Source organism: Oryctolagus cuniculus, chromosome 16, assembly GCF_051225735.1.
Source record: "Oryctolagus cuniculus isolate XC-2025 breed Fujian yellow rabbit chromosome 16, ASM5122573v1, whole genome shotgun sequence".
NCBI lineage: Eukaryota > Metazoa > Chordata > Mammalia > Lagomorpha > Leporidae > Oryctolagus > Oryctolagus cuniculus.
In genome coordinates this window covers 63445242-63471554 of record NC_142882.1, presented here as the reverse complement: position 1 = coordinate 63471554, position 26313 = coordinate 63445242, and the positions used below count along the sequence as shown (strand labels likewise).

Below are 26313 nucleotides of genomic sequence, written 5' to 3'. Positions count from 1 at the left end.
CTGCATTTGTATGTCAGAAACCAGATGTGACTCCTAGAACAAAGCCCTTTCCAGGCCAACTATTTGGTGTAGCGGTTAAGAGGCCCTTGGGACATCTGCGTCCCATATTGCATACATGTGTTCAAGCCCCAGTTCTGCTCCTAGTTCCAGATTCCTGCTAATGCATGTCCTGGGAGGCAGAAAATGATGGCTCAAGTACTTGTGTCCCTGCCACCCAAATGGAAGACTAGATTAAATTCCTAGCTCCTGGTTTGGTCCAGCTAGCACCAGTTGCTGTGGATATTTGGAGAGTGAACAAGTAGATGGAAGATATTCTCTCTCTCTCTCCATCCTTCCTTCCCTCCCTCTCAATTCAGTAGACGAGTAGACAAAGGAACCACTGAGCTAAAGCCAGACCCCTCTCAAAATAAATAAATAGTTTAATGCTCTTTCCCGTCTTTGCTGTCATACTTCAGGACTACCAACCCCTCCACTATTATTCCAGGATAAGACACACCTACCTATGCCAGCAGAGTTCCCTAACTTTCCTTGCCCTATCCAGAATTAGAAGTCCAGTTCCATATCCAATGCCCCAAGCCTGGCACTGCCATTGCACAGATTACAGGGGAAAAGGTGAGGGAGTGGGGTAGGGAGGTGTGTATTGTTCTTTTAACTTCCAACAGGTTTTACAGATTACTGTCTGCCTTAACACAGCTCATAAATTCTGCCTACATCTCACAAGCTCTTGCTTACTCACTATCTCTGCTTAACACATCTTATGAATTTCATCCATTCTATTTGTTTTTCTTGTCTTCTCTAGTGGAATTGAATATTCTCAAATCCTACAGCAAACACACAGTGTAAGCAGAAAGATATAGAGGAAAAGTAAGAGATAGAAGGCAGAAAGTGATGGGCGCTGACTGCTAAGAGGTGACAAAGTCCCTGTCATTGGAATCACACAGTCCTCTGGGATGGACTGGGAGCCTCCTTTCCATGGGCTTGTTTCTGGCCCTTTGAAGTGGATAAATCTTAATTATATGAGTGTATCCCAGGAAGAAAGTCTTTCCACCACCACTCACCTGGCCACTTCCTGCACACGCTGCACTAGAAATCATATTGGAAAGTCAGAATAAGTGTTAGAGTATTGGAATCAACACGTGGAAGGAAGAGGCAATTGAGGAAGGAGGCGCAGAGGAAGTTCGGTGACCCATGGGAAGCATGCTAGGAACTATGGGACATCTGCCGTGTTTGAAGACATCTGTTTGCTATATGACTTGCTATATAACTTGCTATATGCAAGTTAATCAACCTAGGAGAGGAGTTCATTACCTTAGCCCTGTGAATAATAAGAGCTTCGTGTATAGAGTCCAGTTTAGGTGTTGTATTTGCTTCCTAGGGCTGCCTTAACAAAGTACCAGAAACTTGGAGGCTTAAAACACAGAAACATGATTGTCTCGCAGTTCTGGACAATAAAAGCCTGATACTGGGATGTTAGCAGAGTTGAGGGGGACTGAGGGACAATCTGTTCTATGTCCGTCTTCTGGCTCCTGGTGAGGGCTGTCCATCCTTGCAGTCTTCGGCTCATAGAAGCAACCCTCTAATCTCTACCTCCGTGACTGTATACCCTTCCCTCTGCATCTTCATTTCTGTGTCTTCCTCATTTTCTTACAAGGACAAGTCGTGTTGGATAGGGGGTCCTTGACACTCAAGTGTGATTCCATCTTACCTAATTTGATCTGCATTGACTGATTTCTAAATAAGGTCACATTCTAATGCTTAGGCAATGGATAATCTTATGACCTATAGAAACCAAGTCACCATTTTGATCTTTACTACTTTATTTTTTCTTTAGAACTCCTTCTTAAATTTACCAACAGCTGTTACCAATGAGCTTGACTGGCCCCAACTCTCTGGCACTACTGGATTCCTGGACTCTGCAAGCAAGTATGTATATTTGCACACCATCAAATATTTTAATGTATCTGTGTCAGCAAAGAACAGGAGGTGAGGCTTATTCCAAAGATGTTGAAAGGAAAATTATTATTAATTGCTTCCAGAACATGAATGACCAATAACACAATTCATCACTGATAATGAGTCCATCCACCATGCCATGGGATGTGATACAAACTGTGTTTTATTATGCTGGCAAGAAGGGACTATTCCTGCAGTGGGGTTGTACCTTACTTCTGATGGAAGATACACTGATGCATAATTGAATTTTTCTGATTCAAGGGACAAAAATAATTACTAGATTATTTACTCTTAGAAATTAGTATTTCTAAAGATATGTCTCAAATTAATCGGCAACTCTCAAGTTCCTGAAATCACTGACGTTAATGCTTTGTAGGCAGAAACCATGTATGATGAGTCTGAGTGATCACAAACCCAATTCACCATGCATGTCCAATGATTGGCAGGGGGGCTGGACTAAGCTTCCCAAGGGCCTACAGCTGGCAGGGACACCTGTGGTGCTGCAGGGACTTTGCAAAGCCCCTATGTGGTAGAAAGCCATGGGACTGAAAAGTAATGTTTTGCCCAAAATCCTCCAAGCATTGACAAAATCTAATAAGCATAAGGAATATGTCAGATGAGCAACTTACATGTTTAAAAAGCAAGGGCAGAGCTTTACCTTTAGATCTTAAGGCAGGATGGAACCAGCCAGGGAACCCATCTCTTCATACAGCAACATCAGGCAGCCAGAAAGGACTGTGAGATAAGCCATGGAAATTGTGGGGAGGTCAAGTGCGCATGAGGCCTTGGTTTACCCAAATGTGTAAGTAATGCCCAAGGAACAGCCTTGTTTTAACGTGTGACCTTTAATAAAAAGGCATTCCTTCCATAAATAATTTACTTGATTATCTGCTCATTTGGTTTAAAAATATTCATTAAATACTGCCTAATCAGGTACAAATGATATTAAGTGTTTTAAAAGTCAATAAAGCTTGTCTTGTCTCTATAGTCAATTGCAATCAAGGAAGACAGATGAGACAAACATACAACTAATGACAACGCTGAGCAGACGTGCACAAGATAGATCTCAGAGAGCTACAGGCTTCAGTGGGGAAAGAGTTCACAGACATCATCAGCATTCCCTCCTTTTGGGGAGTAAAGCAAGGACCCCATAATGGGAAAAGAGTCGGGAGATTGGGTTGATGAAAAGACTAGATTTAAAACCAGGAAATACAGCAAACCTTCAGGAAACCATACCCATATTTATGCAGGAGTCATTTGTAAAGATGGAAAAAGAAGAAGAGTAGCATTTTCAAGTTGAGGTTTCCATTTTTAAGCTTAGCCAAGGGAATTAAGTTTCCAGCTGATGAACTTCTGGAGGATACATTCAGATTACAGCACATCTCAAAAAAGAAGAGGCCATCTAAGCATGGCTTCTGTGAAAACCATTTGTATTCTGAGCTACTCTGTTGATTAAGCACTTTTTTGTGTTAGGGTCAGTATTGCTTTTTACAGAAAATTCGTCCTCTGCTTATGCCCAGTGTTGACCCTCAGCCTTGTCCTTGCCTGTTGTGTGCCTAAGAAATACCACAGCTGCGTGTTCCCCTACCCTGCAAGAACTTTTCTCTCTATGCATTTACAGAGACCCAAGCTATCTTTTTGCCATCTGTTTCTATACCTTGTGCCTATGTTCTCTGCCACTCAGCTGGAATGAAGAATATGTCCACCTTCTTTGCATAGAAAAGGGACTCTAATCAGAATTGTAATGGATTCCCCTATTAAGCCAAAATAGTCGCTCTTAGCAGGAGTTACTGTTACACTATCTCACATGCCATTGCTAAACTATACCCATGAATAATCTGTTAGGTTTTATTCAATGAACAAAAATTTATAGAGTGTATAAAAACACCAGAGAGGGGCTGGTATTTTTGTGCAGTGGGTTACAATGCTGGCATCTCATATTAGAATGCTGGTTCAAGTCCCAGCTACTTTGCTTCCCATCCAACTTCGTGCTAATGTACCTAGAATGGCAGCAGAAGATGGACACAGTAATTGGGTGACTGCCTCCCCTGTGGGAGACCAGGATGGCATTCCTGGCCCCTGGCTTCAACCTGGCCCAGACCTGGCTGTGGCAGCCATTTAACAAGTGAACCAGCTGATGGAGGATCTCTCGATCTCTCTCTCTCTCTCTCTGCTGACAGATTAGACTATAATGGAGGTCTCTTTTGTGGGGAGCAAACCGGACTAGACTGAGTTACTGGAATTAAGACTTATTCTATGCATCTGCTCTCCCACAATATGGCGCTGGGAGAGAAGTAAACAGCTTCCGCACAGCTGCCTCCAGTTCAACCAATAAACTGTAGGACTTGCTACTGATTGGAGGAGAGCAGCGTACTCGGCGTGTGGGCAGCCGAGTTGGGATTGGCGGAGGAGGACTATAAAGGAGGAGAGAGACGGCATGCACCAGGAACATCTATGGGGAACATCTAAGGGGAACATTTAGCTGAAGGAACGCCTGTGCAGCCCCCAGAGAGCCGGCCGGCGGTGTGCCGCTCCCCTGCGGAAGTGGGGAATGTGGCCAGGGGGAACTGCCCTTCCACGGAGGTGGAAGGGATAGTAGCCAACCCGGGAAGAACCAGCAGCAAACCCGGGGAGGGCCGAGCAGACGAAAGAACAGCGCAGGGTCCTGTGTTGCTCCTCCACGAAGAGGGGGAGCGACATCTTTCTCTGGTGGAATAATGAAAATGTAAAGCATATTGACCTTGAAGCAGCACTTGTGAGAAATGTGGAAGGCTTCCAAGGGCATTTTGAGCATGTATTCTTTGATTCAAAATCTTTATTAAACATGGGGCAGAACTGATGAATTTCTCTGTTCATCTCTCGAATGTGCTTCCTGCTTTCTGCAATCAGCCTCATGCTATGCTGAGAACAAAGCTATTTGGGAAATGCACCTCAGGAAAGCACAAAGATGCAGATTCCTTTCCTTTCCTCCTTCTGTTATACTCTCTTCACCTCCTCAAAATTTAACATCACCTTCAGGAGATGAATATAACTCTAACTAAAATTATAGTGCATATCAAAGGACAACCATAACTACTTACTTTTATAAATCTTTAGCTCCTTTGATTGAGTCACCATTAATAAAATCTGTTCTCTTGATTCTCAGGCTTCAGAAAAATTCAGTAGGTGATACTCCTTAAGACAATGTGTTGGGCCGGCACCGTGGCTCAATAGGCTAATCCTCCGTCTGTGGCACCGGCACACCGGGTTCTAGTCCTGGTCGGGGGGCTGGTTCTGTCCCGGTTGCCCCTCTTCCAGGCCAGCTCTCTGCTGTGGCCAGGGAGTGCAGTGGAGGATGGCCCAGGTGCTTGGGCCCTGCACCCCATGGGAGACCAGGAGAAGCACCTGGCTCCTGCCTTCGGATCAGTGCGGTGTGCCGGCCGCAGTGCGCAGGCCACAGTGGCCATTGGAGGGTGAACCAATGGCAAAGGAAGACCTTTCTCCCTGTCTCTCTCTCACTGTCCACTCTGCCTGTCAAAAAAAAAAAAAAAAAGACAATGTGATGATGATTGCTTTATTTTCCCCAATGTGATTCAGGAAGGCAGGAAGGAATTGAGCCGGTCAACAGCAGAAAAAAAAGGAAGTTGGAAACCTGACCATAGGGAAAAGAATTATAAATAGAGATAAAAATTTATTTTTAAAAGACTAAAAATAGTGCTTCATGTCCAAATTGCTTTCAAAAGTAATTCACATTTCAGGGAAATCTTACATACTTTAAAGAATCTAAGGTCTAATAACATATATATATATATAGAGAGAGAGAGAGAGAGAGAGCGCACAAAGAGTCATGAAAGTCAAAAGAATCAAGAGTAGTTATTAAAGTTACCCCACCATACTGGAGAGAGAAGAGTGAGATCAGCCAGGGACATAAGGAAGCACAAAAAGACAGGGTTTTCTAGATTAAATGTGGCTCCTTCTGCCTCTGGCCTAAATTTGCTACACTGGGCCACAGACAAATTGCTTTACAAAAACATAGAAAGAAATAGATAAAGCCATTGTCATAAGAGGCATAATAATGTTATTCAAAGACATTTTATACACATCTTTGATGAGCGGTGTCCTAGAATCTGAGTGTTAAGGGTTATCTATTCCTTCCCATCCAGTAGAGGCTATATGAAAGACCAATTTTGAAAGGCAGTGTACAGCTCCCAGTCATATCACTTGGGCATTAAAACCAGAAAATTGGAGAGTAGGGATTTGTAGTGAAGATTTGGTAACCTAATTTCATGTTTCAAAAAAAGTACATGAGAGTACTAAACACTAATGGGCTTAATAACCTTATTAAATTCATTATTCACAAATTACATGTGATATAATTGCCAACGATTAGCCCTGTTCTACTTATGCTGAGCAAAACAAATAATTAACCAGAGAGTTGGTCATTTGAAGTTGGGAAAGGCTGATTGGAATAAAATTGAATCCATAGCCGTGGTTTTTCAAGTGTGGCCCATGGACTCCGTGGTGGTAAGGGGTTTCTAGAAGCCTTTTAGGGGGGGCCACAAGGTAAAACTATTTTCACAATGCTAAAATAATGCTTTTCTTTTCACTGTGCAGCCATGCGTACTAATGGTACAAGAGCAATGGTACCAACATGCTAACATGAACAAAAGCACCTGCACCAAACTCTATAAGAAGCCCTCAAAGAGTTCATGGAAAATGAGTATTATGAAAAACCATGCATGGATTTCAAAAAATTACAGCAAAATAAGCTTATCTCTTAATTCCATTTTCCATGAAATCTTTCAAGTCTTCATATTAACAGTTCCACTGTTTTTCTCTACACTCTCTCAGTTATAACAAGATCTTCCCTTTAAAATGCCACCTATGAAAAAGGAAAAGATTACCAATTTTATTAAATGGAACACACAATTCTTAGATAATTTAATGTGATGAAATGTGAAATGTGCACAGAGCACTTCTGCATAACAAAATGTTAACAAATTATGATGGTTGTCATAAGGGAAAGCACTTGTGTAGATGAGTTGAGAGCTGACCTAATTTTTCATGGAACACCATTTTTATTGAAAAATGACTGGATAACAAACTGTGGTTTTTCAGACTTAGATATATGGAAGCTATTTTCTAAAATGAATGAGATGACCTCATCATTTGGAGGAATTGCTAATCATAAGCTTCAAAATTTCAAAGAAAAATGCATTTTGGAAAATATGATTCCTCTATTATGAACTTGACAGCATCCTCATACTTAGGTTTTTCTAATGAAATGCAAAGCAATATTAAAAACCCAATTTTTCAATATTGTATTATGAAATATATCAACATTTGGAGTTGGTATATAACTGGGTGAGCCAGCATTTTCTTTTTGAATTTTATTTATTCTTTAAATTTTATTTGAAAGGCAGAGAGAGATCTTACACTGTCCAGTTATCTACTTATTTTCCCTAATGCCCAGGGAGGAGGACAAATCAAAGTCAGGAGTCAGGAATCCATTCCAGATCTCCCATGTGGGTGACAGCAACTTTGTCATCATCTGCTGCCTCCCAGAATGCACACTGACAGGAAACTGAAATGGAAGCAGAGCTGGGATTCAAACTAAGGCACTTGATATGAGATGGGGGCAGTCCAAGCAGCATCCTAACCTCTGTGCCAAATGCCCACTCCCCACCCCAGCATTTTCTGAATGACTACAATGTGATGTATAAAATCATGCACAGGTATAAGATCTACTAAAAGTGCAAGAGAAACCAATGTCTTTTAATGTAACGAAGTACAAAAAGTTCACTGGCATAATTTCAGATTCTATGCTGTGACCAATCAATCTTTAAGAAACCACCACTTGTGGATTCTAGTGTAGAATATAAAAAGACTATTCATAATGGAATGGGAGAGGGAGCAGGAGATGGGAGGGTTGCGGATGGGAGGGAAGCTATGGGGGGGGGCATTGTAATCCATAAACTGTACTTTGGAAATTTATATTTACTAAATAAAAGGTAAAAAAAAAGACTATTCATAGTTATCTAAGAAGACTATTAAAATGCTACTTCAATTACCAACAATGAGGGGACTTCAAATGTTTGCATAAAAATAGGATTAAAATGTAAAATTATAAGGTAGGTGGGAAGTATCACTATGCTCCTAAATCTGAATATGTGAAATAAATGAAATTTGTTCATCTTAAAAGAAAAAAGCAAACTTATAGGTATATATACAGTCATGGGATTGCTGGATCATATGGCAAACTATTTCTAGATTTTTTTTAAACTTTTATTTAGTAAATATAATTTCCAAAGCACAGTTTATGGATTACAGTGGCTTTTCCCCCCCATAACTTCCCTCCCACCCAAACCCCTCCCATCTCCCACCTTTCTCCCATTTCATTCACATCAAGATTCATTTTCAATTCTCTTTATATACAGAAGATCGATTTAGTATGTATTAAGTAAAGATTTCATCAGTTTGCACCCACACAGAAACACAAAGTGTAAAATACTGTTTCAGTACTAGTTATAGCATTAATTCACATTGGACAACACATTAAGGACAGAAGATCTGACATGAGGAGTAAGTACACAGTGACTCTTGTTGTTGACTTAACAAATTGACACTCTTGTTTATGGCATCAGAAATCTCCCTAGGCTCTAGTCGTGAGTTTCCAAGGCTATGGAAGCCTCTTGAATTTGCTGACTTTGATCTTATTTAGACAAGGTCATAGTCAAAGTGGAAGTTCTCTCCTTCCTTCAGAGAAAGGTACCTCCTTCTTTGATGGCCCCTTCTTTCTACTGGGATCTCACTCACAGAGATCTTTCATTTAGGTCCTCCTTTTTTTTGCCAGAGTTTAGGCCTTCCATGCCTAAAATACTCTCATGGGCTCTTCAGCCAGATCCGAATGCCTTAAGGGCTGGTTCTGAGGCCAGAGTGTTGTTTAGGACATCTGCCATTCTATGAGTCTGCTGTGTATCCCACTTCCCATGTTGGATCGTTCTCTCCCTTTTTTATTCTATCAGTTAGTATTAGCAGACACTAGTATTGTTTGTGTGATCCCTTTGACCTAGGACCTATCAGTGTGATCAATTGTGAACTGAAATTGAACACTTGGACTAGTGAGATGGCATTGGTACATACAATCTTGATGGGATTTTATTGGAATCCCCTGGCACATTTCTAACTCCACCATTTGGGGCAAGTCAGATTGAGCATGTTCCAAACTGTACATCTCCTCCCTCTCTTATTCCCACTCTTATATTTAACAGGGATAACTTTTCAGTTAAATTTCAACACCTAAGAATAACCGTGTGTTAATTACAGAGTTCGACCCATAGTATTAACTAGAACAAAGAAAAATACTAAAAGGGATAAAGTATTAAATTGTACATCAACAGTCAGGACCAGGGCTGATCAAGTCACTGTTTCTCATACTGTCCCTTTCACTTCAACAGGTTTCCTTTTTTGTGGTTGGTTAGTTGTCACCAATCAGGGAGAACATATGATATTTGTCCCTTTGGCACTGGCTTAATTCACTCAGCATGATGTTCTCCAGATTCCTCCATCTTGTTGCAAATGACCGGATTTCATTGTTTTTGACTGCTGTATACTATTCTATAGAGTACATGTCCCATAATTTCTTTATCCAGTCTACTGTTGATGGGCATTTGGGTTGATTCCAGGTCTTAGCTATTGTGAATTGAGCTGCAATAAACATTAAGGTGCAGACATCTTTTTTGTTTGCCAATTTAATTCTAGATTTTTAAGAAATCTCTACACCAGACTTTTTAAATCTCTACACTAATCTTTCCACAGTGGCTGCACTCATTTACCTTCCCATGAACAGTGTTTAAGTTCCACTTTCTCCACATCCTCTCCAACATTTGTTACTCTCTCTGTTTTGGATTTTAATATGTTATCTCAAAAACTAAATAAGGAAAGAAGGAAAGAAGGAAAGAAGGAAAGAAGGAAGGAAGGAAGGAAGGAAGGAAGGAAGGAAGGAAGGAAGGAAGGAAGGAAGGAAGGAAGAAGGGAGGGAAGAAGGGAGGAGAAAGAAAGAAAGAAAGAAAGAAAGAAAGAAAGAAAGAAAGAAAGAAAGAAAGAAAGAAAGAAAGAAAGAGAAAGAAAGAGAGAGAGAAAGAGAGAGAGAAAGAAAGAAAGAGAGAGAGAGAGAGAGAGAAAGAGAAAGAGAGAGAAAGAGAGAGAGAGAGAAAGAGAGAGAGAAAGAGAGAATGGGAGGGAGGGAGGACGGGAATAGCATTATGTGTTTAGAATTGTATCCACAAATCACATTGAATCTACTAACAAAAACTAATTAAAATTTAAAAAAAAACTTTTTAAAAAGTAAATTTATCAGGGCCAACACTGTGGCACAGCAGGTTAAAGCCAAGGCCTATAGTACAGGCATCCCATATGGGCACTGGTTTGTGTCCCAGCTGCTCCAGTTCCAATCCAGCTCCCTGAGAATGCACCTGGGAGAGCAATAGAAGACAACCCAAATGCTTGGGCCCCTGCACCCATGTAGGAGACCTGGACGAAGCTCCTGGCTCCTGGCTTCAGTCTGGCCCAGGTCCAGTCATTTCTGCTATCTGGAAAGTGTACTTGTGGATGGAAGTCTCTCTCTCTCTCTTCTCTGACCCTGCCTTTCAAATACATAAATCTCTTGAAAAAAAAAAAAAAGTAAACTTATTTTGATGCAAAAAACTTGAAATTCATGCACAGCTTTTTCATAACCTGCATCTTCCACAAACTCTTTGAAGCACTCCCCACAACCAAACAATATGTTACAATACACTGAATGCAGAAACAAGTGAATCCAGTCGGTTTTCATTAAGCCAGACATTGAAGAGATCTGCAAAGACATAAAACAATGTCATTCCTCTCACTAATTTAAGGGAGCCTTTGGAAAATATTTTTCAAAAAAGCCACTTATATTAACATATTGGGTATATTATTGTTATTTAAAGTGAATTAATAATTAAATGTTCATTCATAGCTCCCGTTTTACTTTCTAGTATGGTAAACATTGGTAGTTCTAACTCATATAAACAAAATCTCTCTGGGATTCTCAATAATTTTAAGAATATAAAGTGGTTCTAGGATATAGTTTGATATCTATTCTAAGGAGTGAGGATAAAAAAGAAACATGCTGAAGACAGAAGCTGGTGATACTAACATTTAAAGATCTTGGAAGAAAAGACTGACAGCAACCCTTAAAGGAGAAGGAAAACAGGAAGGGCCTAGAAGTGCTAGACCCCAAATGAAGAAAGTGTTTCCAAAGGTGACAAGTCCTAAGGAAGACCAGTGGACGCACAAGATGAGACTTTGACCAGAAATGTCTCAGTGGGGTCGAGATAGAAATGATCCATTTTACTTTTTAAAAAATTTATTTATTTATTAGAGGGGCAGAGAGAGACAGAGATGCCTCCTATCCACTGGTTCACTGCCCAGATGCACACAGTAGCCATGGTTGAGCCAGCCCAAAGCCAGAAGTTGGGAACTCAATCCAATTCTTCCATGTGGATGGCAGGAACCCAACTACTTGAGCCAATGTCACTATATCTCAGGATCTGCACCAGCAGGAAGCTAGTCAAAAGCCAGAGCCAAAAATCAAGTCCAGGTACTCTTACACAGGACACCAGTGTCTTAACAGCATCTTACCACTAGGCCAGACCCTGCCCCAATTTTTAATATTTTGTAAATGGGATGTACTGATTTATAATTTTACCAGTAGTATATAAGAATATTTGTTTTCCCATTCCTTGGACAATTTTAGATATTGCCCATCTTCTTAATTCTCTCCAATATGACAAAAGTATTTATTGTTGCTCTAATTTGTAACCTTCTGGCTACCAGTGAGTTTGAGCATCTTTCCACAGGCATCTACTCTCATTGTAGTCCTATCTAGTTATCCTCTGCTTATCCATCAATACCACTACTAGGGATCTGTCTCTCTAGACAGCTTCCCTATACTAACCATCATGTGACTGGAAGATGCTCTTTGGAACTTCTATTTTATGCTTCAATACTAATGTCAGCTCCCTGATCATAACTGTTAACTATGTCTGACTCTATCAGCCCCATTCAGAACCTGAGTTCAGGTGACTTCACTCTGTAGCCCTCATATGTGACATAGAATGTGTCACAAAGCAATTTCTCAATAAAAGAGCTGCTAAACTCATTCATAATGCTATCATTTTACATCTGTAGAATGTTTTACAATCCTCAACTTCCTTTGCGTAAATTCTCTGTTTAAATCCGACCAGATTCATAGGAATTGACAATTTGAGGAAGATGGTAGGAATGAGGGAAGAGGAGGATAAACAGCATGAATTTAATCTCCAGCTACATGATGTGATATTTATAAAAACAAATGGGAGTAATTTTAACCTTTAGACTTCTGCATGTATCCTGTAAAAAACTGTTCTAAAATAAATCAGTAAAACTCATTAAAATATTAAATCACATAATCAACATTAAAATATTAACCACACAATCAACAAATTGGAGAAAAACAAATTCAAAAGATAATTACCAATTCAGTAGCCAGAGAGGAAGAATAAAACAAAAGATTTACTAACAAATGAATTTGGTGCTCGCTTCGGCAGCACATAAACTAAAATTGGAACAATATACTAACAAATGAATTTGGTCAGTAACAGATAAATGAAACTTCAGCCTGACTTTTTGCTCAGAATGATGTAATTTTTATTTTTATTTTTATTTTTTGACAGGCAGAGTGGACAGTGAGAGAGAGAGACAGAGAGAAAGGTCTTTCTTTTCCGTTGGTTCACCCCCCAGTGGCCACTCTGGCCAGTGTGCTGCAGCCGGCGCACCGCGCTGATGAGAAGCCAGGAGCCAGGTGCTTCTCCTGGTCTCCCATGGGGTGCAGGGCCCAAGCACCTGGGCCATCCTCCACTGCACTCCCTGGCCATAGCAGAGAGCTGGCCTGGAAGAGGGGCAACCGGGACAGAATCTGGCGCCCCAACCGGGACTAGAACCCGGCGTGCCGGCGCCACAGGTGGAGGATTAGCCTATTGAGCCGTGGCACCAGCCAGAATGATGTAATTTTTCAACCTAAATCGATTAAAGTAAAATGAAGATCCTCTAAGTAGTTCTAGGAGAATTCTTGAAAGCAAATAAACATGAGATTTTGGACCATTTCAATGTTCAAATACACAGATCATAGAGAAAATTCATCAATATTACTCAAAAACTGTTCTGTGACATACTAGTTCTACAAGATGCTAAAAGGGATTACAAGCAATTTTAAAAGATTCATTAAGTCAAATAATTTTTGAAAAGGCTAGTTAGTAAAAAACAAACAAGTTTATTTGGTGTAAGCCCTATCAGAATCTTCAATGTGCCATAAAGCTTACTATATCTTCAAGGGTATAGCTCAAAATGTTTCCTAAACTCATTTGACCACAGAACTATGTGGAATCTGTATGTGTATTCTATGAGAAATATTTATCTCGTGAAACTAATGTTTCACAGAGCATCCTTTGAGAAATGCTATTTAGATTATTAAAATAGTCCTCAATATGCCAAATGGTCTTTTCAGGTTTATAAACACCTGCAGCCTTCATTCTGCTCTATCACAGTTTGATGTTTGCCCTAATACAGTATGCATTAGAAAGTTCAGTTACTATAAAGAAATACCTGAGATTTGTTTTGGCTCATGGTTCTGGAGGTACAAGGTCTAGGGTTCCATGTGGCCATGCTGTTGTTGCTGACAGAGTCCCAGTGACACAGAGGGTCACACAGCACAAGACAGGGAGTGCACGTGTCTATCTAATCTCTCCTTACAAAGCCACCTGCATTCAATCATGCAGGCCCCACTCTGGTGGCCTAAACCAACCTAATGATTTTCCAAAGGCACTGTCTCTAAACAGCACAATCAGACGAAGCTTCCAATCTCTTAGTGTCAATAACATAAAACTTTGTGGGTTAAACTCCTGCATGAGTTCAGGGAACAAATCATATTCAAATTATACCACAGTAGCCTAGAATCAAATATGGGATTGGAAAAAGCTGGTATGGAGAAAGCTACGACTGCTCCAAGCTCAGAGAATAGCAAAGGAAGAAATCTTAGTGAGAGGCTAACTTAACAGGTAAGAAATCTTGTGCAAGTCCAGCAGCCCATGAATTATTGAACACAATGCCCATGAAGTCTATTACTGTGCACTATTTTGCTGCTCTAAATTCAAATTTTATCATGCTGTCCTACTAATCTTTTTATGTCTGAACTCCCAGGGCTTCCTCTATACTCGAGCTCACCCTTGCATAATTGCCCCATTGCTAGTCTCCCTGAATATACAAGTCATAACCTGCATGCTTATTGCTCTCAGAGGCTGAGTCACACTTGCTCTGTGATACAGTGAGTTAAGGGTCACACAGAGCTCTGACATGTGGCCAATATCAAAAGCCTGGGAGAAATTTTGAAGGGCCTTTAATCCACATCCCTGACCCCTTGCTGGTCTAATCTTCATCCAAACCAGAAAGAAAACTAACCACATTTTTCTCAAAGCTTCCTAGGGAAAAGATCCCTGGATAAGGCCTGACTAGTTATCCAGTTTTAGCACAATCCACTGCTCCGCCCTAACCCTTTGCTTAAAATGATACCATTTCTATCTCACCCACCTGCAACTAGTCTTTCAAGTCCCAGCCATTTTGTTACTTACTACCTAAGATCTAACTAAGCAGAGCTTCAGAATTCATTACCCAAGCTAGACTTGTCTCCGGAGAGAGTCAGAAACGGCCAAAGAAATCTCACTTGCAGTCGAGCCAGCGCCATGGCTTGAGCATCACAGTTGAAGACCCCTGACAGGCTACTGACCACTTGAGGAAACAAGCAGTCTGCTTTCATTCAATACCAGAGATAAGCATTTTTTTTACAGTAGTAAATCAACTCTGATTTTTCTGCATTATTATTGAGCCCCATTCTTGATTTTATTCTTTGTTTTCTTGTGCTTTGATTTAGGGAAATTGGGGTTATTAGAAGGCCCTCAGAGAAACTATTTTCTTCAATATTTATTTGATAGCCAGTTACAGAAAGAGAGGGAGAGGGAGAGAAATTTTCATCCACTGGTTCACTCCCCAAGATGGCCACAACAGCCAAGATGGAGCCAGGCTGAAGCCAGGATCCAGGAACTTCATCCAGGCCTCCCACATGGGTGACAGGAGTAGAAACACTTGACCCATCTTTTACTGCTTTCCCAGGCCATTAGCAGGGAGCTGGATCAGAAGTGGGGCAGCTGGAACATGAACCAGTGCCCACAGGAGATGCCAGCGTCACAGGCAGCGGCTTTACTCGCTATACCACAACACTGCCCTGAAAAAATATTTTGTACACTACCTGAGCCAGTGTTCAGAAAAGCAACAAACAGCCATTCTGTGTGAGGTTTACCTATTTTGAATTTTGTTACTAGAAATCAAAATCTAACCAGTGCATGCTTGGGATGATATGTGTACTGCCTGGGCCCTCCAGGAGATGGAACTGATAAATTTGGAATTTTAACACTGGATTACCCCAAGCTTGCTTCTGGTGGTTGAGGATATCAGTACTTCAGGCAATGGACTTCCAAGTATCCCTCAGTTACACCCCTCAAAGTCAAGAGTAAAGCATTTACCTCTTCTACTGGGTTTTGATGTTCAACAGGACAAAAAAAGAGAGAAACAAAGATCACACTGGGATGCTTGAATTTCAACAGGGATAGAAAAGTAATAGGAGGGAGGATTTCAGATTAGAAATAGTCATTACAGTTTAACCTTATTAAGGTTGGTATCCTCATATAGTCAGCTTCTCCTGTTACTGCAAGTACAACCAACTCTGCACATACATAATTTCACTTAAGCAATCTTCTCAATTTGTAGCTATCTCAAAATATTATATCCCTCCCTCCTCTATTGTCTAAGGATTCCAAAGAACTCCATGAAGAATTTAATTCCTAGAATTTATAAAGAAAATTATATATTTGGGATAGGAATTAAAGGAAACAGTATCTTTGATTATTAAACACTAGTATTTGGTATAAGACCTTAATCCCCAAGTGCTAGATGCTATTTTTAGTCTGAAATATTAAGGAAACTATCTGCCATTGGTGAAGATTTCTTTATTCCTACAATGAAAGGTACAAGGAACTATATCTGTCATGTCAACACCCACACTATTTACTCTGCATGAGCAGGTCATGAGCAAAGCAATATTTTGGTACATAAATTCCATTTTAAGAATTATCAAAAATATATTTATGGCTAAATATTAGTAACCATTACTTTCCCAAAGGAAAATAACCTCTCTTTATTGTCCGTGAAATTATCTTAGTATTGAACTCAGACCTAATGACCACTTCCTATCTGCTGTTCCAAAATATAATAAAATTGTCAAGACACAAGGCATAAATGATATAGTATAGAAAGATTTCATTTCCAACTTCTGAGTAGGGTAACAGGCTAAACACAAAGATCCACTTTGTTCTCTTGAGAATCTTACCCAAATGCCAGTAAATGAATTTGTCCACAAGGACAAAGAGAACGGGAAGAGCCAACTGCCAGAATGTTCTGGAAGCCAGAAAGCAGAAGGACAAGTGGTTACTGGCTTCCTGGATTCAGGAGGGCTGCACCCTAAGCTAGCAGAAGGGAATGGTGAGAAGCAGCATTGTATACACTGCAGAGGCCCCAAAAGATCTGGGAATTGTCCACAGGGGTTAGTTCTAGAAATAGAGGTGAGGCTAGAAAAAAAAAATGTGGGTTGGAAGGTAATGGAACAAGAACTTAGTACCTAAGATCCTGTCCCAGCCCTACAAAAGTAGGAGACTGCTCTTCCCTTACACTAGGATAGGACTGGAGGTTTACTCTTTTCTTTTTTTAATATTCATTTATTTGAAAGTCAAAGTTACAGAAAGAAAGAGAGAAAGACAGTGAGAGAGAGAGAGCTTCCATTTGTTGGTTCACTCCCTAGGTAGCCTCAATGGTAGGGCGAAGCCAGGTGCCAGAAGCTTCATCTGGGTCTCCCATGTGGGTGGCAGGAGCCCAGGTACTTGGACCATCTTCCACTGCTTTTCCCAGGTGCATTAGCAGAGAACTGGATCAGAGTGGAGCAGCCAGGACTTGAACTGGCGCCTATGTGGGATGCTGGCTACACAGATAGCAGCTTTACCCACTACGCCACAGTGCAGCCCCTGGAGGTTTACTTTCTGGAGAAGCTAAAGTCAAAGGCTTCTAGACTGGGAAACATCAGACATAAACAATGCCTGCTAAATGCTGAAGACACCCACACACACACAGAGTGTTGGCAACCTGGCTTGTCCCCTGCAGGCTGCAGGCTGGAAGGCACTTTCCTGCGGAATCAGAACATCCCAAAAGGAGAGCCCCAAAGAGGCTGACAGCTGAATTCCCTGAGAGAGGTCCAGCCAGCTCACCCTACAGTCCTGACCGTCCTCAACAACCACACCCAGGCCCTCTTCCCAGTCAGCTTTGTGGTGTGCAATCATTTTCAATGTTTAAATATAAATCAGCAACCCAGGAACATCGGACATCTGAAGGAATCCTCCAATGTGAGGACATTGCAGAAACAAAGAGGAAAAAATACCTTAAAGAAACAGAGGTCTTCAAAAATCAAACACTACTTACAAATACCTTCAAAAATATGTGATATAACATTCATAAAACAATATAATGCGTGGCCGGCGCCGTGGCTCACTAGGCTAATCCTCCGCCTTGCAGCGCCGGCACACCGGGTTCTAGTCCCGGTCGGGGCGCCGGATTCTGTCCCGGTTGCCCCTCTTCCAGGCCAGCTCTCTGCTGTGGCCAGGGAGTGCAGTGGAGGATGGCTCAAGTGCTTGGGCCCTGCACCCCATGGGAGACCAGGAGAAGCACCTGGTTCCTGCCATCAGATCAGCGCGGTGCGCCAGCCGCAGCGCGCCAGCCGTGGCGGCCATTGGAGGGTGAACCAACGGCAAAGGAAGACCTTTCTCTCTGTCTCTCTCTCTCACTGTCCACTCTGCCTATCAAAAAAAAAAACAAAAACAAAAACAAAAAAACAAACAAAAAAAACAATATAATGCTAAAATCAAAGAATATTCAGTGAGCCAAAAGCATAATTTGGAAATTATACTAGTGATAGCAGATAATTTGCATAGAAGAGTTGAAAGATAGTTGGGGCTGGCCTTGTGGAGCAGGAGGTTAATCCTCTGCCTGTGGCACCGGCATCCCATATGGGCACCAGTTCTAGTCCCGGCTGCTCCTCTTCCGATCCAGCTCTCTGCTGCGGCCTGGGAAAGCAGTAAAAAATGGCCCAAGCACTTGGGCCCCTGCACCCATGTGGATACCCAGAAGAAGCTCCTGGCTCCTGGCTTCTAATCAGCCCAGCTCTGGCCTTTGTGGCCATCTTGGGGGTGAACCAGAGGATGGAAGATCCTTCTCTCTGTCTCTCCCTCTCACTGTCTGTAACTCTACCTCTCAAATAAATAAATAAGAAAGATAAAGTTGAGGATATTAACTAGAAAATAGAGAAAAAGGATAAAGGGATGAAAACAAGACTAAAAACACTAGGAAAATTAGAAGATTAATTTAGAGGAACTAGCAATCGGATAATAGAAAATGAAAACAGGAGGATATCATCACTGAAATAATTCAAGAACATCTCTCACAATTGAATGACATGAATTTCTAGGTTGAAAGGCCTATCAGATATTTAATACTGTGAATAAATATAGAGCATACCAAGCCTGTCATCATAACACTTCAGAAAACTTGGAGCAAGATACAACTACAGGTTTCCCAAGGGTCAGGACCCAAATGGCCTCAGATTTAACACCACTAGGAGGCTGGAAGCCAGTCGAACCATGCTTTTGAACTTCTGAGTGAAAATGATCTTCACCTAGAATGTGATAACCATCTGCTCCAGGAAGTTAATATTGTGTAACAAAGTACTCCAAACCTTATTGGCTAAATAATACCCATGTTTATTATATCTCACAAATGTGGGGCTCAGGCAGAGGTTGGCTGGCCAATTTTTCTCTAAAATGTTATCAGAAATTGCCACTAGATACTTCTAATTCCATTTCATCATCCAGAACTTAATGTGAAGGTCACTTCTAGCTGCAAGAGAAGCTGGGAAATGCAGTCATCATTCTGAGGATACAGGGTAATGCTAAAATTCCACTATAATACAACAAGGAGAGGACAGACCTGAAGGACAGTGGGAGGGTCCCCTGCAGCTTCATAGTAACCAAAAGAAGAAAGGAAACGTGTTCAGGTTCTAAATAACATAGTTGGCAAAGATGAATGATTGTTCAAGCAACTTACACAACTCTTGGTAAAACAATTGCAAAGGGATGACTCTGAAGGTCTTCCCATGAAAGAAGTCTCGATATTTTCAACAATATTCTTACTACTGCTCTTGATGCAACTCATTTCCTTGGATAGTTTCTTGTAACAACTCCCAGTGATACATTCCCAGTAAAGAGAAAGCACATCAGCAGAGATTTGACTTTCTGAATTCATTTCCACCATATTTTCCAAAACCATAACGAAAACACCTTCCTTTGAGCTCATTATTGAATGTCATGACATTAAAATATTCTTACGTATTTGTTTCAGAATTAAAGAAAACTCTATTTACCTTCGTTTACGAAAAAGAAACCGCTGCAACCACAGAGACTACCAGAATATTTCAAAAAATGGTATGTAGTTTTCCTTTTAAGCCTTCACCAATGTGCCTGTAATGACCGGCTACATTTTCTAAGAATCAAAAAAGGCGAGAATTGAATAATAAAAACCACAGAGTAAAATGAACAATGTCTCCACCAACAGCATGGCCCTTTCTGAGAGAAAGGCCAAGGTATGGGAAGTTCAGAGCTCAGGAGACAGGACATCAGTGAACATCAACAAAATGCGAGCTGAGCAAAAACAGGTCCTTGCAGCAGCTCTGTCCTTTCTGATGATGCAGTCTCCTAACGTTTCAGCTGGTCTTGATGCTTCAAGTTTTACCTGGGAAGGATGCAGCCTCTCGCCTTGGACCAAGAGATGGTCTGCTGACTCAGGATTCCGATAAAACTCCTGTTTGATAAACCATGGCTTGGTTAATGCGTAATGAATTGCCAAGTAATGTTTTCTGACACCGTAATGCAGAGACAGCAAATTGTGTGTGTGTTACTTCTCTGTCTTCTGAAGCCTGGGGAACATCTTGCTAATCAGCCCTGGCACTCTAGTCTGCTGCACCCAGAATCTGTCCCAGCGTGCTAGAAACAGTGCGTCTGACAATCATCATCAACACGTTGGACTTGGCATGTGGAGCTGAACCTTTTTGCCACCCTTGTGCCATCTCTAATTAACAGTGTCGAGGAATTTCCTAGGCAACATGAATTTCAGCAAAATACATGACTAATAAATAATGTATCTCTTATAAGAAATATTTTATACAGAATAAACATTCTACCACTCTAAGAATAATAGATTTTTAACGACATTAATAAAATGATAGCTGTCATTTATTGAATTCTTACCAAGTGCTGAGAATCTATTTGTATTCCAGCTCATCCTTTCAACAATAGACACAGTAAGACAAGTGCTACTATATTTCTTCAATACTAAGATACCATTGATCATAATAGCTCTGGAGAGTGTTAAGGGAAGGCAAAGGAAGAAAAAACATTACAATATACATATTGATTGCAGCACTCAACCCAATATGAAATGTGCAAAAATATTTTTCTCAGAATTGAGGAGTTATGACACTATTCAAAGAAGGAGCTGATAGAATAGATCAGTAAAGCCAAGAGCCTTGTCCTAGGTTATACACATAGTGAGTTACAGAGCTGGAACATTAACCCAGATTGTCTAACTCCACTCAGACGCCAACAAAGATAATACAGCCACTGGTCTGTGATCTGAGATTATCTACAGCAAGAGATCAGTCTCACATCTCTGAATGTGTTCCTAGCCAATAGTTAATGGACGGTAATCATCACAGATGTAAGTGAGCCTTGGCCCTTTGCACCTGCTCTTCCTCTTTGGTGAGATATTTAAGCAGGCCCCCAGTGCTGTCAAAGTTCTCTGCCAATTCAGACTATTAAGAAAACCACAAGGTCTCATCTGTATGTAAGAGTATGAAGTTCTAGAAAGCAAATAGCCGATAATCTTTATATTTTAATTTGGAAGGGTAAAACACTGCCAAAATTAAAAATCAGGATAAAGATTGGACAATAAACCTTAATTTCTCCAAAATGTGTAGAAATAAAAGGAGAAAATCAGGTGTACATAAGAATAATTACTAGAAAATACACCAAAGTCATTATGTTTGGTAAATTATAGGTGAATATTTTCTCCACTCCACCTTGCTTTTCTGTATTCCAAGGGTTTTTTTTAAATATAAATAACCATTTTTTAAAAAGTCTAGGAAAAAACGGGATGTAGGAACATTCAGTATTTGCCCGAGGTTACAGAGCCACAGGTCTCAGATTAGGGCAGGAAAACAAGCAATAGGATTCTTCCAAAAGCACAGCCTGTGATCTACTCTTCCTCCACATGGCTCCAATGCCAGCATTTCCCTCTTTGACAAGACCCACTCATGTCGACATCGCTTTTCTATCCATGACTAACGCAGCAGTCTTCTGTAAAATTATAAAGACCAGAGTAAGATCCTCCAAAAGGTACCCAGCATAATTGATAACAGACAATTCTCTTTTGTGTTCTGCTGTCTTGACAATTCCCTTTAAAATTCAGATTTGAAGACAAAAAGGGTGAAGGGAGCTAGAAGGAGGGGCTCATCATGAAAAATAAACCCATGGCTTCCTTTAGATCTGTATCTAATGAATAGATGCCAGAAGATCATTCCTTTTCTTTCCTTTTCTTGGAACTTGCAATCCTTAAAACAGAATAAAATGTACACATTGTCTAGGACTACCTCTTTGAAGATGCTTCCTATTTTTCTAAAAATATGTTTCTAAGAGGATCTTTTCTTTTTTTAGTACCTTGTGGTTACTCATTATTTAATGCTGTGGTTTTATTCTGTTGCACCTCTTCCTATTTTCTGTTGCTTTTCTTTGCTACAGATTCTTTTTCATATTATGCAGCATGGAACCTGCCTACCTACACCAAGTTATTTCAATTACTCCCTAAGGTCTTTATTAGACATAGGAAAAGTCAGCTTTCCACATTCTGCATATTTATGGCTGCACTTATTCTTCAGAACTGGCAAGAGAGAGAGAAAAGGGAAGAAAGAGTTGAATGGAATATTAAAATGTTTCTTAAAAATCGTACAGAAGGAATTAAAGAAATAGTTCCTATTTTCATCTTGATCTTTATGTAAGAGAGCTCAAACATTTCTAGAGATAACTCCATCGTGAACTACTGCAGATGATTCTAAAGTATTTTAAAATGTGAAATGCAGATGTTATCTTTAATTCAGGGAATAATCCTCTGAGTTAGGAATGGTCAGTGTCCTATCCAGTCTTCTTTACCATCAGTCAAACAGATGGATTGCATTGACTCTTACAGCTTCCGCCAAGAAAAACAGCCTGGGGTCAGAGGTGGCCAGCCCCTTGAAGCAGGAAAAAAAAGGTCAAAAGCCCTTGGAGCCCCTGGAGTTGCCTGGATCCTTAAGAGAACATCCCCTTCCTTCTTAGAGATGGAAAGCAAGGGCCCCTCTTGGCTGCCTCATAAAATCTTCTCCTTCTCTGAAATGTAAAATAGACTGGTTTTGAATTTAGATCCTGAAACTGGTATGTGACTTGAGCCAGTCCTCTCATCTCCCCAGACTGATGTGCAATTGTAAAATGGGGCCATAGTTTGGGGGGCACAGTTGTCAGAGGCCCCCACATCTCACTATGGGTTGCCTTGGCAAAAAAGCAGCTGGCAGCTAGAATGAGCCAGCTTCACCCCATCCTCCAGGGGTAAGGCTGCCCCCAAACTCAAAGGGATGAGAAGGGGCCAGGGTAGTACAAACCTTTCTTCAACAAAGTCAATTCCCTAAAGATGATATTGTGGGGATCATCACAAAACCAAGTGTGTGACTGACACACCTAGGGCCCCCTTTGCACAGGTAGGGCGTGAGTGTCCCTGCTGTGCAAAGGGGGCCCAGTGACTATGAAGTGAGGGCAACAGAGGGATCTTTGGGGAATGAGAAGTAGCTGCCGCTAGGGAGCGACTCAGGACCCCACTGTGGGCTGGAGAGAACAGAGGACAGGGCATTTCCACTAAGATCTGGAACTAAAAAGGATGTCCACGTTCCCCCTTGCTATTCAATGCAGTCCTGGAAGTTTCAGCCAGAGACATTACATAAGAAAAAGAAATCAAAGAGATACACATAGGAAAGGAGGAAGTCAGATTACCCTTGTTTGCAGATGACATGACCCTATATGTAGGAAAATCAAAAGACTCAGTCAGTTGGGTGATAGCTGCTTCTTGCTCAGGACCTGGGGCTCCTGAAAAACCCTAGAGATAAAGCTGAACATCAAGATGTTATTAATAGAGGCGATAAATGACCTCATGGATGTTGTGATGGGAGACTCTGTGACTCAATTCAGTGAGTTAATTTTAGTATGAGGTTGATTTACAATCACAAAATTAGGGCAAGGAAACTTGAAGCTAAAGGAGGGAGGCTGGGAGGCTGTGGAAACCAGGATCTGATGATACCGAGCACCAGCATCCACATCAAGGACATTGTCAGGGGCTCAGTTTCATCTCAGTGCACCTGCTCACAGGGAACAAAAGGTTAACTTTAAGTGTCTAGATTTGAAAACTAGAGAATGTTAACATTTTGCTAAAGTGCATATGTTTGAAGCCTCACCTACTCATCTCCACCCCTCATCCCCTTACTGCAAACCAAATTTGGTCCTGAACGTCTTAGGTTCTCCACCCACCCCAACCCCCACCTCCACACTCTAAGAAAAAGCTTCCTCCAATTTGTTCCTTCTTTGGGTTTTGGTTAAACCATGTGAAGAATGAGACTCTACAGACCTAGAGAAACCTAGAGAATGGGGAAAGGAGAAAAATGCAGGTAACCTCCATAAGAAAGTATTAAGAAGGTTACAGGAAGAGGAGGGATAGAGAGAAGGGATGAAGAAAGAGACTTGGAGGAGAGAGACCCTGGAGCAGAACCAGAGTGATGGGAGAAGATAGAACAAGCAAGGGCATTTCTCAGCGATGCAGGGAACCTGTGTGTCCATGACAAGTTATGTTAGGAGTACAGCTCAGAACTCCCACTTAGAGGATGGCTGAACTGTTTCTTCATTATACCACGACTCTAAGAATGATCTACAGAACAATGCTGGTAGACAAGGTTTCCTTAAATCTAACTACTCTGTAAACCACAACACAGGACCACTCACTCTTTTGGGTTTTTTTAAGATTTTATTTTTTATTAGACAGGTGGAGTTATAGACAGTGAGAGTGGGAGACAGAAAGAAAGGTCTTCCCCAAATGGCTGCTACAGCTGGCGCTGGGCCAATCTGAAGCCAAGAGCCAGGTGGTTCTTCCTGGTCTCCCATGTGGGTACAGGGGCCCAAGCACTTGGGCCATCCTCCACTGCCCTCCCAGGCCACAGCAGAGAGCTGGACTGGAAGAGGAGCAACCGGGACTAGAACCCCGGTGCCCATATGGGATGCTGGTGCCGCAGGCAGAGGATTAGCCAAGTGAGCCATGATTTTTTTTTTTTTTTTTTTTTTTTACTGATTTGAAAGGCAGAGTGACACAGAGAGAGGGAGAGGGAAGGAGGGACAGATAAAGGAAGGGAGGGAGGGAGAGAAATGGAGAGAGAGAGAGATCTTCCATGTTCTGGTTTACTCCCCAAGTGTCTTCAATGGCCAGGACTGTGACAGGCAAACCAAGAGCTAAGAACTCCATCTGGGTCTCCCCCAACATGGGTGGTAGGGTTTCAAGTATTTGGGTCATCATCTGATGCCTCTCAGACATGTTAGCAGGAAGTTAGATTGGAAGCAGAGTAGCCAGGATTTGAACCTGGCACTCTGATATGGGATGTGGATATTTGGTGGCTTAACCCGTGGCATCATAATGCCCACACCAGGACCACTCATTCTTATTACCGCCAAGTGAAAAACCAAGGGGAGGCAATCCTGAATTCATGGGACTGATCCTTATGCCAACCTTCATTTTGACTACCAATCACTGCAGTAGACAGAGAGAGTGAGAAGATGAGACGCTAACACTTGCTTACAGCTCAGTTTAAGCCCTGACCTCTCACTGGCTGGTTCATAACCTTGATGAGTCCCTTCTCCATTCTGATCTCAGTTTCTTCATGTGTAATATAGAGGGTTTAAACTAGATAAATCGCAACCTCCATCCAAGTTCAATAATTCTGAAACTGTAAATCAGAAAGTTTTAAACTAGAAACCTAGAGGCTCCTAAAATGTCTAATTTTTTATTCTAATTTAACTCGTTGCCAACAATAAAAATTGAGAGATTTTCCATAAAATTTAGTCTTCTGCTCATCTTGGAGAGACAGCTGCTCTGCTCATACTGGGCCACACTCCTTTTTTCTCTCTCCTAGGATGATAGAAGAAGGTACTTCAAAAAGTTTGTGAAAAATGGAAGTAAAAAATAAACTTATTTTTGGCCAAAAATATTTGCAATCTATGCATAGTTTTTTCATAATACACAGTTCCATGAACTTCTTGAAGATACCTTCATATGCCTGGATTTCAAAATATTTTTGCACCAAAATCAACATCTTTTACTTCCATTTCCATGCACTTTTTGAAATGCCTGTCTCTGAGCCCAGGTTATTACTACCCCATTGCTGGCTATTCCCATGTTTAACATGTGATGCACCTGTTAATAATCCTCTGCTTATTTTCTCTTGTTAATATGACTTTGGCCTGTCTATTGCACATGGTGTTAGCTGGGCAACCTAAACTGAGTCAAGGAAAAGATCCTTTTCTCCCCTATAGTGTACAATAGAAGAAAAACTCTACCCAGGAGGAGTCATAACTAGAATATATGCAAGAGAGCAGAGCATCCAGCTGATAAGCTTAAAGAAAATCCACAGAAAGGATTTTCCTTCTCAGTGAGACAACTGTCAGAGGAGCTTGCCCTGGGTCTGGAAACCCCACTATTCAGGATAACTCAGTGCCAGAAAGAACCGGCTAATGTTCTTTCAGGCCCTAGATGGTCAATCCCATGTAGTTTACCTAGGAATATTGCAAGCCAACATGAGTCATGGCGCAACCCTCCAGGGCCATCATTAGCAGGATGAGTGAATGGAGCTGGAGAGGTGGCTATTATGATGCTTTCAGATTTTAGCTCATACTAAGTACCTTCTGTAAGCCAGACATTACGCCAGGTACTACACATACTCTATTCTCATTTAATTCACAAAGCAATTCCATTTTATAGATGAAGCACCTGAGTTGCAGG

At 41.2% G+C, this 26313-nt stretch overlaps 1 protein-coding gene and 1 long non-coding RNA gene across 5 annotated transcripts in view; one reads left to right on the top strand and one right to left on the bottom strand.

The window, feature by feature from the left end:
* AOAH (acyloxyacyl hydrolase) overlaps positions 1-26313 on the top strand; it is a 192075-nt gene that overhangs the window by 120945 nt on the left and 44817 nt on the right. For all 3 annotated transcript variants that reach the window (XM_089314993.1, XM_070058395.2, NM_001082025.1), the window contains 2 exon segments: positions 1832-1923; positions 19540-19622. In XM_089314993.1, the coding sequence (XP_089171119.1) occupies positions 1832-1923; positions 19540-19622 (175 nt within the window).
* Positions 1-26313, bottom strand: part of LOC127492612 (uncharacterized) — a 107140-nt gene that overhangs the window by 55983 nt on the left and 24844 nt on the right. The window lies entirely within an intron of this gene.